General features: G+C 41.8%; 1 protein-coding gene and 1 long non-coding RNA gene across 3 annotated transcripts; one reads left to right on the forward strand and one right to left on the reverse strand.

Annotated features, from left to right (window-relative positions):
* Nucleotides 1-2,806: 2,806 nt before the first annotated feature.
* On the reverse strand, nucleotides 2,807-5,135 carry LOC107280568 (uncharacterized). Its single transcript, XR_001545146.2, has 3 exons — nucleotides 4,300-5,135; nucleotides 3,147-3,333; nucleotides 2,807-3,052 (listed from the first exon to the last, which is right to left on the reverse strand). It is a non-coding gene; the product is annotated as an uncharacterized lncRNA (long non-coding RNA).
* A 3,388-nt stretch (nucleotides 5,136-8,523) lies between these two features.
* LOC4337452 (probable serine/threonine-protein kinase BSK3) lies at nucleotides 8,524-15,279 on the forward strand. Of its 2 annotated transcripts, XM_015781182.2 has the most exons (12): nucleotides 8,524-8,690; nucleotides 8,867-8,975; nucleotides 9,439-9,659; nucleotides 10,460-10,595; nucleotides 11,045-11,178; nucleotides 11,258-11,363; nucleotides 11,841-11,926; nucleotides 12,352-12,540; nucleotides 12,867-13,031; nucleotides 13,625-13,738; nucleotides 13,995-14,286; nucleotides 14,699-15,238. In XM_015781182.2, exons 2-11 carry the CDS (start codon nucleotides 8,888-8,890, stop codon nucleotides 14,238-14,240), a joined length of 1,485 nt encoding a protein of 494 aa, XP_015636668.2. In that variant the 5' UTR covers nucleotides 8,524-8,690; nucleotides 8,867-8,887; the 3' UTR covers nucleotides 14,241-14,286; nucleotides 14,699-15,238. The 2 variants fall into 2 exon arrangements, with proteins under 2 accessions (XP_015636668.2, NP_001406930.1); NM_001420001.1 differs by having other exon boundaries at nucleotides 8,562-8,975; nucleotides 14,699-15,279.
* Nucleotides 15,280-15,452: the final 173 nt, after the last annotated feature.

Raw genomic sequence — 15,452 nt, forward strand, 5'->3', positions numbered from 1 at the left:
TATCATATACATTTGCATAAAATTTTTAAATAAGACGAATAGTCAAACATATAAGAAAAAGTCAACAGCGTCATCTATGGAAAAACGGAGGGAGTATCTAGTAGGACCATCCATCGATCGATCGATTCATTCATGTATCCATGCAACAACAACGATATGCACGCACGAACGCATGACCCTGCAGGACAGACAAGCTCTAAACCCACAATTAATCATACCCTGACCCAGATAGCTAAGCAAGCTTCTGCCTGACTAATTGCACCATCAATCCATCATCAACACATACATTCGTTCAAAAGAAAAATCAATCATCAACACGATCGAGCTAGCATTAGCAATACCTGCATGCCCTCTATCAATACAGTTTGATAAAAATCAACTTCAGCTAGACAGTAGTTCTAAGTACAGAATATTTACTCCCTTCCATCCAAAGTTTAACAATAAACACTTTTAGAATGCCGATTCCAATACATGGAAAGTCAAGCATTTTCAGTCAATCAAGTACTTCAATGGGACATAAAAGCAATTCAAAAATCGAAATTTAACAATGAGAGAAATCTTACATATTATCCTTAATCTTTACTAAGGACCTATAATTACTTACATTTAGATCACGGTTCATTTTTGCTTAAAATTTTTTAAAAGAGCCAATTTGTCAAAAAAAAAAAATTTACCGTGGAAAATAGTAATTGTTGCACTTACTCTATGAGTTACTCCCTCCGTCCCAAAATATAGCTATTTCTAGCACAGTGTCTTGTCCTAAAATGAAGCTATTTCTTCACCTACCTCCTCTCAACCAATCACAACCATTCTTCTTCACCTAATTTCTCTTTTCAACCAATCACACACTTCCTCCAATCATTCTCACCTACTTTCTTAATACCCGTGCCAACCTCAAAAATGGTTTCATTTGGGGACGGAGGAAGTAGTAAAAAAAAAGAAGAAACGAGCAAGGACAAACGGGGGCATTTCGGTCATTACAGTAGGGTGGTCCAAATACGAAAGCAAGCAAGGTCCAAAAGGGAGGAGCACAAGTATGCAAAGGCGAAGAGAGAGTCGCTGGATTCCGCCGGGCCGTGCTACAGAAAACAACGACGTGTGCTCAACCGTTTTGTTCACGACCTCCGGCCTCCCTTCCTCCGCTTGCCAGTGCCTGCCTGTCCGTGTCTGGAGCCACCAAAACTGGACCCAGCACACACAGTCATACCACTGCGACCACAGCAAATATCGGCACTTCGATCTGTTCATATATTTATTTTTGAATAATTTCTCACTAGTATATATTTGGATTATTCCTGCAATATATACAGAAAAATCTAAAATATCATTGTACTAGTCTAATTTCAAGAAATGTTATTAACAAGTACGAGTTCCACGAAATATCATCGTACAATCAACTTTGTCCTACAAAATGTCATTGTTAGGGTTCCATCTATCCCGCTCACTTAACCAAAAACTGCTAACGGAACCCTAACGACAATAACATTTCTAGAGTAAAGTCATTTGTATGATGACATTCTATGAAACTCGCACTTATCAAGGATCTCTCTTAAAATTGGGTGTTTTTTTTTGTATTTTCTCTCTATATATACTCGACTCGAGAGCATATTTCTATGTCAGCCACTGTACATTGGACGGACGGACACAGTTGCCGTATGGAGGTTTCGATCGTGCTGGAGGCAGCATCATCCTTTGGAACAGTGAGCAGCGCATTAATTCTGGATAGAGAGTTATCAGAGAGGCTTTTCTTTTTATCCGTTATATATACTAAAAAAGAGGTTTTTCTTTTGCAAGCAAAGCAAAGCAACTAGTTGGTGCTAGCCTTGCCAAACGCCATTTCGATCGTTAAACTACTGCTACTACTTGCAACTAGACCAACGATTCGACGACTTTTCGAGATAGAATATATCCAAGTTAAAATGGCCGTTGGTTTTTCTGGGTAAATTATTTTGAATTCTCAGTGACCGCCAAAGCAGAAAAGGGTGAGAAGGCTTCTGGAGTACATGCATATGTGGTCCACGCGTGCAACCAGCCGGCCGTGTCGGCTTCTGCAGTGCAAGTTGCCAAACCTACCAAATTCACTCAGGATCCGGACACTTTTTTTCTCCCCCATTTGCACTCCATTATTTTCTCTAGTTAATTACCATGTGTTTCTTCCTATAATCATCACACTAGTATACCTGTTCAGCTACCCAGTCCACACGGTTTTTCATTTGTTATTTAAGTATCTTAGGATTTCCTATGGTCATCAACTCATGATGCATTCCAAATTATAAAATGTTTGAGAAAGAGAGAGGAAGATGCCACGTACGGCTGACGGAATCAGATCGTAGGCGTAGCTGGAATGCTGGCTAGGATAGGTAGGCACGTACGGGTATACACTGTACACCAGTACACTGGCAGATGGTGTCCCTGCGTATTTGTTTCCGTATGCTGTGTGTGCCCAAGGGGGGGCCCACGTGGCAAACCTTCGCAAAGACAAGCGTCATGTGAAGTGTCTGAGCAGCGGAGAGGTAGGCCCACCGCGCCCGGCCCACTTTGGCCCACAAAACAGAACCGGGCCCACGCGCTGTGAGCTTACGTCCTCCTGCCCTCCTATTGTGGCTCACGTGGGCCTCCACGTCGGACCCATATGTTCTTTCAAACTTCTTCCCCGCCATCATTCCTTCTCCTCTCCTCTACCTTTCCCACTATTTTTACCAATTTTTACCATTCCTATGCAGTGTATTAAAATGAAACTGATAAACAAAACCAACAGACAAAGCAGTAATATTGATCTAGCTACCCATCCATTCTTGAGATATTATTCTACCAAGAACAAAAGCATTCCTGCATATTAGTAAAATTTGTCCTGGAAAATCCTATGTGGTTTGAACATGAAGCAACATAATGTAGACAGCTCATGTGATTTGGACAGATCACTTACCCGCAGAAGACAGGATTTAGTCCGGTCTAAAATTTCTAGAATCCCACAATGAGAAATTCCCATCCCGCCTTTTCGTTTTCTCAACTTTCAATCCAAGACGGTATCTCCTTTGAATTCCTGCGTTGCCTACAAAAGATGAGGCAAGCTTTTAGATATCTGCCCTTTTCCTATGTTCTGGACTGAGTAAAAAGAAAGAGGCAAAACAGTGACATGATTCCACCTTTTGAAATGACTTACTCACAGATGGAAATGCTCCACTTCTAGCCCAATTACATTATCAGGGAAAATGCAAAGTTCTTGCAAGTCACTACCACTTTGTGCAGCCACTTTGAGGGCACTAGTTGCGAAGAAGATCTCCAAGGATGCACGCAGTAACACCAGTTAGTCAAGGTAGATAGAGTTGTTTCCTGTACATGAAAAAGCAACTTTCAACAGTTCCTTCAAAGGGATGGCAAAGGTGAGAAAGATTGAAGGAACAGCGGAGGAAGATATTTATTTTACAGCATCAGGTAGGTTGGTGTTGGTATTCGAATTTTTAGCCAGATCATGCAAACAAAACTATAACAAGTAGTAACCAAATTTGCCTGACAAAACTTTCTCTGTTTGAATCTTCTACACTTCACTTTGTGTTCAAATTCTTTTAGCAGGCCATATGCTCCTTATTTCTTGATTGGAAACAACAATTATCTGCTTGAACACTGTGGACAGACACCGATTCAGAAACAGTGCGTGCGAGAGTAACATTTCTTTTTTTGAGAGAACAACATTTCACTGTGGGGAAAAGCTGGCCGGCTATTTGCACCCTACAATTACTTCAAAACAAGTGTTGGGGAAATATTTTGAGAGTTCCGTGTGAGGACTTTGTTGACGCAGGGCCACTGTTCGACAGTGTCACGTTGCTTTCCCAGCTTCAGGAATGTACGAAGAAACACAGACAGCCATGCGTGGTGGGATTTGGACATGGAAAAGGACGTTGAGGACGATTGATTGTCGGGCATTTGATGAAAGGAAACAGACCAAACCAGGTTACTGTGTTTTAGTTATGGAACCAGCGACGCCTTCCTCTAGGATGGAAATTTTTGACTAGTTGGTGCCAAGCTAAGTGCTAAGTACAGGGCTAGCCGGTGGCTACTGGACATCCACAAAAGCAATTATATTATGAAACTACACCCAAGTGACTTTATGAACACAAAAGGCAAAGATGCAGAACAAAAAGCTGATATCCACATGGTTTAGTGGCATATATCAGCACTAGTCAGCATTCTGTCATGTGCACTGAAACATAAGCTAAGCAGCAGCGCATCCAATGTGGAGCATTATTAGTACCCAAACCCCAGGGTGTATAAATCTATGGTAGCAGCACTGAGAGTTACCTTTTCAGGAGCATTCTCCCCGTAGAAACCATCAAGGCTGGCACATAACTGAGTGTTCTGAATTCTGGTGCTGAAGAACAACAAGAAAAAGGGCGATTCCAGTCCAGATCATCAAGCTCCCCCAATGCTGGGCAATTTATACTCTGGAGAAAGTTTCTGCTCGCCACTTGAAAGTGCCGATGATTAGATTTATCGGAGCCGCGGTGCCGAAGCAGCACGAGTGTGGAGCTGGGATGATTACCAGCTAACTGATGCCCACAGCACAGTGCTGGCATAGTGGACGGCATGGAGTCCAGCACACCAACCAGAAAGATATAGTCATGTCAGGAAGAAAGAAAGAGATCGATTGGTCCTAAAGCAGTGAGATGCTCGAATCCAAACCAGCAGGCGCTGTAGAAGCACAGTTGCATGCTTGGAGAAGTTGAAAGAGATGGTTAATCAAGCCTGTGAGCTGTGACCATGGCGGACAGTGGCGATGCAATTATAGGATGTAGTTCACCGCAGCAACGGGCAGGCAGGGTTGACAGGGTGCATAGTGCAACCGGAGACAGGGTAACTGAGCGGCATCACTGCAGGCCGGCATTCCGTCGAACACTTGGCGCGCACGCGCCAAGCGTGCCACGACAAGCAACATCACGGAGACATCAGACATCCCATGGCGCGGTGGCCGGTAGAGGCCTGAGACGCAACAGAAACACAAGCATGTTTGCCCCGCCAGCTCACGGCGAAATCCGCGGCGCCCACGCAGCATCGAAGAGGAAGAGGAAGAGCAACGCCGCGGATTCGCACTTCCGCAGAGCGCGAGGCGGAGGAGGAGAGATCGAAGTGGGCTGGGCATTTCCTTTCAGTTGCTGACTTAGCATAAATGAGCTTGAATCGCGCAGAGCCCGTCTAGTAGTGGGCTTTATATTCTTCGTGAGATAAACGTTTAAGGTGGGCTTTCTAACGGACAGTTGACTGAGCCCGTGGGCCTATATTGACAAGTGGGCCAATACGCGTTATGAGTCAATCAGGTCAACGGATTGCTGTTGTTGCGGTTGAACCCCACATAATGGGGGAAGGTAAGTTAACACGTCATCATTGACTAATTGAGTGGTATTTTATGTGATTATTATGTCAATCAGGGTCGGCAGGGATGATACGGAAGTCCGGCCCCACGTTTTTGCTTGATTTCCCCTGTCTAGATAGACATCTATGCTAATTTAGCTGTCGTTCTGAACTTCTGATAAGGTGTAAACAATGCCGGTTGGCAACTTCGTCAAGCTCGATCTCCTCTTCCGATTTTGAGAAGAAAAATAATAAAAAGCATCAAGCAAGTGTCCTTACTGCTACTGCTATAACTTTAAGGTCCCATTATTTGGCTTTTTCCCTAATAAGCCAAAACGGCTTATTAGAGAAAAAAAGTAAATTTATAGGTAAAACTTTTATATATGTATTCTTGGTGACTTAAAAGCTAATGCTGAAAAAGAAACTACGTCGAAAATATCTCAAAACCAATCTTAAAATTAAGTTTAAAAGTTTAAAATTTGGTTTTTTCTTTGGCTTATTAGGCCATCCGATGGGAGCCTTATACAGCAGCAGTAGTAGTAGTACTAGGTATGAGAATAATGAAAAAACGTTGAACTCTGATTTGGTTTGGGAGCATTCGTGCAACCGCCAGCCTAGGAGTACTATACCTCCTCAGAAAAATAGCTGTTCCTTTTGGAGATATTGAACTATATGCCACTTTTAGATGTGGCAATTAACTATTTGTTACTGTACCCCCATGTCATAGACACATGTGGACCCACATGTTATTGAGATAGGAGTGGCAAATAGTTAATTGCCAAATCTAAAAGTGGCAAATAGTTAAAAGCCCCGTTTTTTTTGGTATACATGGCTAGCTTCATATAGCTTAATAAAATCCAATATGATCGACTGATCCGCTGCATAGCGATATACTCCCTCCGTTTCAAAATGTTTGACACCGTTGACTTTTTAGTACATGTCTGACCGTTCGTCTTGTGAAATATGTAAAACTAGATGTGTACATGAAAATACATTTAACAAGGAATCAAATGATATGAAAAGAATAAATAATTACTTAAAATTTTTGAATAAGACGAATGGTCAAACACGTCCTAAAAAGTCAACGGTGTCAAACATTTTTGAAACGGAGGGAGTAGCATGATGATAGCAAGCACAACAGTAGCTGCACGACGAATCAGCCGCTAACTTATGGTCCTGCTCTTTTCTCCAACAAGAAATGAATGAATATTAAGATTTTCGTGGTACGCTTTTCAAACTGCTAAACGGTATGTTTCGTACGAAAACTTTTTATATGAAGTTTGCTCTAAAATATCATATTAATATATTTTTTAAGTTTATAATAATTAAATCTCAATCAATCAACGTAAAAAACTTAATTTTCATCTTCATTTCTGCAAGAAAAGAACACCACCTGAAAATATTACTCCTGTAGTGATGCAGCGCATCGCGGGAGCGGACACGCAGGTTACAGATCAAATCGACCTGTTCGCTTTTGGCTCAGTGGGGCCCGATTAACAGCCGCTTGGCTTGCCCGCCAGTTCAGCTCTGCAGCACCGAACGGAATTAACGGCCTGGCCGACTCCGATCGGCTTGCAACGAATTATTTGTTTGTTTGATAAGGTAAATCAAATATTATTTTTTTAAAAAATAATAAAATAAATTTTGGTTCAAACAATGCAATAGAATTTAGAATTTCGTTGAGAAAACACATTTTTAAAGATGTGGAGCACATGATCAACCGTCTAAACACTCGTCAGCGACAAATACTACTACTTACGTTACGTGTAAACAGCGAACTTGATTGGGCTTCCCTCCGTTTGGTTGGTCTGGTTTTGCCGAACAATCAGTCTCATGACCTCACCAAAGTTGCTGCGCCATTCACCCCCAAAAAGAAAATTAAAAATAAAAAAAGGTAAGTTGCCGCGCCATTTTCTCTTGTCGTAGGTTGGCTTTTGACGGATCGATCGATCCATGCCAATCTCAACATTCTTTTCGTTTCTTTTATCCACAGGCGGGATAGCTACTGCTCTGCTCTCTTCCTTGCAGCATCGCTTTCGCTTTTTGGCAGCTTGATTTATTTGTTTTATGGACATTAATTCCGGTTTGTCATCGTCGAGTTAATTAATACTGGTAAGCAGCAATTTTATTGCAAAGATGCACGGCCATGTACAGGACGACTTGATGCTGCCTGTCTGAACGTACTTACGTACATGTCGTAGCGTGTACACATACAGTACAAGCTAATATCGGTCGGTTCACACAACGATTTTGACTTTTGTGATCGATTGCCAAGTCAGAAGCATACTGTATTCGCTACTAGTAACAGTGATGTTTATCTAGTTTACTATCATTTGAACTGTGGTCAAACCAAACCTGCAGAAAACGCAAGTTGGATAGAATAAAATTACCTGCTGGTTTGTTGTAGTAGCGCACAGGCACACAGATGCCGCATATGGAGTATATTTTTTATACGAAGATTTGGTCCCCGCATATCGCTCACTCGCACGTACTGAGGCTGGCAGAAAGAGAAAGCGTCCGAGTCTCTTTTCATCATTTCGTCTGCCAACGCAAACGTGCGTGTGCACGAGTCGAGAACAAATTAACTAGACTTTTCTCATCATCATCATCATCAGATGCAACCTGCTCCTCCTACCTATAGCTTCCAAGTTCCATTCCAGCTCGTATATCAGCTAGCTGGGAGTATGATTTATCAGGAGAAAAACCAGTACAAGCAAAACAAAAAATATAAACATTTAGTACGGCTTTTATACTTTTTTTTTGATAGATGCGGTGGCCGTGTGTGTGTCCAGCCCGGCGACGGCACGCAGCGGCCGGCGTGCGGTTACTGGAGCAGCACACGAACTACCACGAATAGTCGCGCTTCCCGGTGTTGGAAACGCACCCAATTTGGCCAACTTGCCCGTGGCGTTTTACTGCCAAACAGCAGAGTAGGTAATTACCGCGCGCGGGATTAAATTCAGAGCTCGTAATCACGACGCAACCAACCCCGTTGTCCCAGTTACCCAGTACAGCGCAGGCATGTCGGTATAAATAAATAAATAAATAAACAAATGATAGTAATAGTTAAATAACTAATTGATTAATTAATAATACTCCAGCTGCAGCAACGGCAACGATAATATTCCCGGCGAAATAAACCCCATTCATTAGCAACGGGGTTGTAGCGGTATTAGCGAATAATAGTTGCTGCAGCGGCGGCCACCCAGCCAGCCAGCCTCAACCCCAAGCCCTCCAACCCCAAGAGAGGCCGCGCCGCGAGAGAGAGAGAGAGATCCAATCCAATCCGGCCCCCGTCTCCCCCCCTCCTCCACGCCGCGGCGCCGCTCCGGTTGCTTGCTCAGGTTGGAGTGGTCGCGCCGCCGCCGCCGCCGCCGCGCCGCGCCTCTCGATTCGGCCGCGCGAGCAGATCCGAGCACCCAACGGCGGCCGCTGCGCGCGGGGGGGTTCGAATTCTGCGCCGCTGCCGTTGCTTCGCGTCTCCTTTCTCAGGGTGTGCTGCTCTGTTCGCTTCCTGCAGGGGGGCGGGCTGCTGATCGAAATGGGCGGGCGCGTGTCCAAGGCGGTGGCCTGCTGCTGCTGCCGCTCGCAGCACCATGGAGTCGTCGTCGAGAGCTCGGAGAAGACGGGTGCGTGATATGCTTCTCTGCGCCTTCCAGAATGCTCTATCTATCCATCCATCTATCTATCTTTCCCCCTTTTTCTGCTGCTATTTTTGGAGCTCGCTTTCCCTTTTCCAGAAGCTGTGGGCGCTCGCGATCTTACTTTTTATTTGTCCCCCGAGTTTGCTCTATTTTCGCCTAGATATGGCCATTAATTCGTTAAATTGGGTCGACATCTCCGCATTTGGAACGTTGTTAAACTGACTCCGGTAGCCATTAATCTGTTCCACCTATCCATTTGGTGGTGATATCTGCGTTATTATGGTCAAACTATTTCTGATTTATGTGCGCCTGTTTACATATTATATAGCGTTTCTGCTAGTGATTTGGGGGTGCTGATTAGTTTTGTTAGTTCTGCATCTTCGAGTGATTTTTGGCTGCAAGCTTGTGGTAATGGAGTAATTTGAGCGGAATACATGTTTATCTGTAGCGGAGGAGGACCATGGGGAGTCGTATGAGCTGCCGGCCTTTCAGGAATTCTCCTTCGAGCAGCTGAGGCTGGCCACCTCAGGCTTTGCGGTGGAGAACATCGTGTCTGAGCATGGTGAGAAGGCGCCCAATGTGGTGTACAAGGGGAAGCTCGACGCGCAGCGTCGCATCGCTGTGAAGAGGTTCAACCGTTCTGCATGGCCTGACCCGCGGCAGTTCTTGGTATCCTATTGTCTTCACCTTAATCCTTTTGCATTGCTAACGATGTGCGTTTGCTTGGTGCCAATGGTAGTTGGGTACGTGGTGGTTATTGTGGGAATGGTAGATTCTGTTCTATTTATAAGTGCATGAATTGGTTTCTAGGTTTGGGTTGTCTCTTATCATGGAGGTTGTTGATGTGTACCTGTTCCTGAGATGATATGCATGCTTGTTCTTTACTTATTTGGCTTTTGGGTGGAATATGATGGCTTGCAGTTCAAATTGTGGCATCTGCCAACTGTTTGCACAACATATCTTTTTTGGTATGATTATTAGATTCCAATACTAAACAAGTATCAGACAGCAATCATTACAGCTAGTAGCACCATCATTTTGTGGATTACATGTTTGATTGCTACATCACTCCATTAATTGCTATGTGTGAGTTAGTGTCTCAGTAATTATAAACTTACTATTACCTGTTGTTAACATTATGTATTTTTGACTGCATTAGTTCTAGCTCTTCCCGTGGACAATGCTTTATATGCCTTGTTATTTTGCTAACTGTCACATGTTAATTCACCACCATGCCATTTGTTTCTGATTGCTATTGTACATACTATTAAAATGGCAAGTATAGAGGTTTTCTTCCACAACTTTAAGCAGCCCATTTTCCATATTGATGGCATTTTGTTGTGTGAGTGGATGGTGGAATCTACTTCCTATTTGTTGACGCAACTTTTTGTTTGATTACCCATATATTTTTGTGGTAAATTCTCTAAGATCATCTAATAATCCTTTTGGTGGAAACAACTATGCTTCAGGAAGAAGCTAAATCAGTTGGACAACTTCGGAGCAAAAGGTTAGCAAATTTGCTTGGCTGTTGCTGCGAAGGTGACGAGAGATTGCTTGTTGCAGAATACATGCCCAATGACACACTAGCGAAGCATCTTTTCCATTGTGAGTTGCCATGCATTTCTTGTCGCATGCCTTAGAACTTTTATGTTGCTGTCATCACATCAATTAGTAACTGGGTTCTGTTCATGGTTACATTTCCGCATCATATATAAATAGGATATCTAGAGTAGCAACTGAGAGTAAATTGGACATGCTGCTTTAATTTCTTTTCATAACACTGTTCACCATGACAATTAGTACTTGCCACGTGAGAGAAGACTATATGTTCACTTCAAAGACTCGTGTACTCTGTATTGGAGCTTTCTTTTTGGCCTCTAAGTTCACCAATGCATCTGAACTTTTGGGGAGATTCCTTGACATACTTTTTCCAACAATCGAAACTGCATTTCCTGCCATACATCTTTTATAATGTCTTGCATTATTAATGATGCAATACCAGCAATCTTGAAATTGATGTAATATTTCAAACTTATTATTGTATGATTTCCCAGGGGAGGCGCAAGCAATGAAATGGCCCATGAGATTAAGAGTTGTTCTCTATCTGGCTGAGGCTTTAGAATATTGCACCAGCAAGGGGCGTGCTCTGTACCATGATCTTAATGCCTACAGAGTTCTCTTTGATGATGTGAGTATCATATAGATTGTTTTTGTAACGTGATCATCTGTGTGTTTTGTAACATTTCTATGTTGTTTACATGGCACAGGACTGTAACCCTAGGCTTTCATGTTTTGGCCTCATGAAGAACAGTCGAGATGGTAAAAGCTACAGTACCAATCTGGCGTTTACTCCTCCAGAGTACATGAGAACTGGTTGGTACCTTCTTACTTTTCAAACATCGTAAAGCTTAATTAGTCTTTCTTTGTGAGTGTTATAATCTGCACATGATCTTTCTGGTCGTCTAATAACGTTGTTGCATACCCTGGTTTGAATCTTATTATCCTTTAACCTTTAAAGTTAGTAGGGTCAACTTTTCTCTGGAGCATTCCAATACTACGTGGTTTGAAATTATGTTAAATTTTTGCAGCATTTTCATAACTTCCTACATTGGATTCTTACAGTTTGAACCGTAATGATTTTCGTAGTGCTTCTATCCCTTTAAATGACGTTTGGTTTGATTTTAGCAGAATTGTACATCTAGAACCCCCCCCCCCCCCTCATTGTGCTTGGTGGTGAATTCATATTTGGTCAATTGTGTCTAAGTTCAAGTGTTCAACTGCTGTAAAATATGAAGTCTTGTTACTTTTACATTACAATTTGTCTCACTCACTCTTTTGGTTTACCTGCAGGACGTATCACACCTGAGAGTGTCATTTACAGCTTTGGTACCTTGCTTTTGGATGTTCTTAGTGGGAAGCATATTCCTCCTAGCCATGTATGCCTTTGAGCTTTATTTCATCTAGCACCATTTTACACTTCCTGCTTTTGCATCCTGTCATGACTGAATATTTTTTTTTTCTATATGCATCCTTGAAAGAAGTTTAGCAATTTAAAAATATAAATATGTACATACAATAATAAAAGCATAAATATGAATCCTAAATATTTCATATATACATTATGTCATTCACAATGTGTCAATACTACTTATTTGTTTAGACTTTTGAAGGATGAAAAATAATATTCTCAAGGAATCTAAGTAAAAGATAACCTTTTCTTTGGACCACTATAAGGACCTTTATCGCACTATCAAGGTCATTAAGGCTGCTACTTAGAACAATGGATACAGCAATAAATAAGACTTGGCTTCGCATATCTTCATCTTCAACAGACTAACTAATATGAGTGCAAATATGACAGGCCCTTGACCTGATTCGAGATCGGAATTTTAACATGCTGACAGACTCCTGTTTAGAGGGTCAATTTTCAAATGAGGAAGGGACAGAACTAGTGCGATTAGCTTCAAGATGCCTGCACTATGAACCTCGTGAACGACCTAATGTAAGATCTCTGGTGCAAGCATTGGCTCCTCTTCAGAAGGATCTTGAGGTGAATATCTTTCCACTTCCCTTTCTCACTATGGCACTGTTGAGTTCAGGTCTCCTAAAATTATGTTGAGAAAATTACGCCATGAATTTCAATTTGTTCTATTTCAACCTATATATCCAAATTAGTTATTTCTATATCTAAACTCTTCATATATTTAGTCCCTCCCTAAGCTTTCCACGACTGACGCCATTTATGCTTGTGTACATTTTTTATTCTCAGCTTGAAAGTTAATCTATCAAAATATTATAACAGGGTGATTTTGGCATCCTCATTGGACTTGAAGTTCTATAATATTGTAATTGCAGTAATGTTGAAATATTTTGCAGACTCCATCTTATGAACTGATGGATATACCCCGTGGTGGTGCAACATCTGTTCAGTCATTGCTTCTTTCTCCTCTTGCTGAAGCTTGTTCCAGAAAGGATCTGACAGCAATACATGAAATCCTAGAAAAGACGGGCTACAAGGATGATGAGGGAACAGCAAATGAGGTTTTAGTTTTTTTTCCCCTCTTCTTTACTTTCTTTAGGGTTTGACATCATTGCCAGTATGATTTGTGTGGTCTTTTCGTGAGAATCTTTGTTTGTATGTCAATCTTGATGGAGCATTCTCAGAATTTACAAGCAAGCGAATCTTTTCTATAAAATCATTTGTACTGTTAGTCCTCATGGGCTCATTGCATCTTTTATGTCCTACCTCAAGAAATATTGTTATCGATGGCATGCTGATTGCATTTTGCTTTTTTAGATGTCTGTTGGAATACATTTTAGTGTAAGAATTCTCTTCATGTTCATTTCACTTTGATCCTAGAGCAACTATAGTTGACATGATTTTATGCTGATCTGCTTGTCATCTCCTTAGTTCCAGTGTGTTAAAGCAAAATAGTCAGTTGGAAAGTCACCAAATATTCTGAGTGTGACATTTACATAGTTGCAGCATGTGACGATGTGAAACCAGTTGTCAGTCGGATATTGTGAGTAGTTATATACGTAGTTGAAACTTTGTCATGCTGAATGATTTAGCAACCATCCTCGTTATATTGTTATGCTGTTGCATGATCCATTGTTTTCCTTGTTTGCTGCAGCTCTCATTTCAGATGTGGACCAATCAAATGCAAGATACATTGAACTCAAAGAAGAAGGGTGACAATGCTTTTCGACAAAAGGACTTCTCTTCTGCAATTGACTGTTATTCTCAGGTTGATTTTGCATCTGTGTTTATATTCTATATGGGTTTGTGAGAAGTGTCAGGAGAGTTGCATGATCAAATGTAATTAGTATTCAACATAGTATGAACAGTTCCATTTAATCTTTTTTTTTTTAAAAAAAAAGTGTATGTGAAAACAACAATTTCTGGACCGTGTGACTATCTGTAAACACCATCAGTCCATTGAAAAGGAAAAACTTTTAATCCTCACAGCTATTTTTGACTTTGCTCCCATTTGTTGTATGCAGTTCATTGAAGTTGGTACGATGGTTTCTCCGACCATTTATGCGCGGCGTTGCCTGTCATATCTGATGAATGACAAGGCAGAACAAGCTCTCAGTGATGCGATGCAAGCGCTAGTAATATCTCCAACATGGCCAACTGCATTTTATCTTCAGGCTGCTGCTCTGCTTTCTTTAGGCATGGAGAATGAAGCTCAAGAAGCAATCAAGGATGGTTGTGCCCATGAGACAAGTAGCAGCAGTGGACATTGAATATGACTGAACAAATTTGTAGTTCAGAAAATGCACATAACTTCAGGTATATGCTTCTAACAAGTCCTACTACTGAAGTAACTCAGTAGCCCAAGTAATCAGTATAAGTTCAGTGTTTGGATAAATGTGATGAATTTGACTTTAGCTACTAGGTTAATCATAAGGTTGTAAACATCTTTGTGCAATGCAGTTTCTGTTGCCATATTGTGGCTCATAACACTAACACCAAATCTGCTACCATATTTGGTCACAAATGGCATTTACTGGTGTAGCCATTAAATCCATCAGTGCCATCACTCGGAAAAAACTTATATGCAACCTGAAATACTGTTATTTGAACTTACTTAGAACAGGCTTAAGATGTTCTATGAACAATTGATATTTGGAAGGAAAACATTAATATAAGTGAGGTATTGTTTGCCATCTCTTTTAATTCACCGTCATTCTGCTTGTGGCAGGTGTTTTGGTGTGAACAATCATTGGACATGGAAGCAGCTGTTGTTCATTTGTCAATTTGGCTAGGGGTTTCTTTAACCTTGTTCTGATTTGCACGTGCGGAAGGTCGTCCCTCGTCCATATGTTCATGTAGGATGTATATATGGAAGAAAGCGACAGCAGAGGCCCTGAAAGAGATTGCAAAGACATTGAAGGTGAATAAGTCCTGCAGACACGACATTGATGGGGGAAGGGCAAAACTTGGTCTTGGTTCCTCCTACCCAAGAAAATGGGAAAACGAAAAAAAAAAAGGGATTGTTATCAAAAGGCGTTGTTGATGTACATGTCAATCTTGCTGGTAGGCGTGTAAACTTGTACAGCAAGCGTTGTGTTTTCTCCAGGTCATTTTTCTTTTCTTTTTGGTTTTGTTTCATATGTGTTAGCCCCCATTGGTATATTCTAGAGAAAATCGTGGAATTCTTGTCAGGCGGAAATTGGCAGTGTTGAAGGGCTTGGTTCATTTGCAAATCTTGGACGGGCTCATCACCCCCGGTCCAGTTTAATGCTGTGCTGCTCAATTTGGTACTAGAATATAACGGTCAACTAAAACCTCTGATGTGTGCGTCCCTTTGACGAGTAAACCGGTAATGCCGCTTGAGCTTCGGTAAGAACTGGAGTTGCTGGTGGTCACTAAAGCTGGGAGACGGCATTGCTGGTGGTGGCAGCGTGATCGATCGAACGGCAAACACAACGAAGGTGTAGAGGGCGCTGCCGCAT

Source organism: Oryza sativa, chromosome 4 (assembly GCF_034140825.1).
Source record: "Oryza sativa Japonica Group chromosome 4, ASM3414082v1".
Lineage (NCBI taxonomy): Eukaryota > Viridiplantae > Streptophyta > Magnoliopsida > Poales > Poaceae > Oryza > Oryza sativa.

Bases quoted from the DNA above. Each gene is read 5' to 3' on its own strand.
- LOC4337452 (XM_015781182.2), top strand. From the start codon at position 8,888: ATGGGCGGGCGCGTGTCCAAGGCGGTGGCCTGCTGCTGCTGCCGCTCG. The intron at 11,179-11,257 runs GTGAGTATCATA...TACATGGCACAG, and splicing joins ACAGAGTTCTCTTTGATGAT to GACTGTAACCCTAGGCTTTC. The intron at 11,927-12,351 runs GTATGCCTTTGA...CAAATATGACAG, and splicing joins AGCATATTCCTCCTAGCCAT to GCCCTTGACCTGATTCGAGA.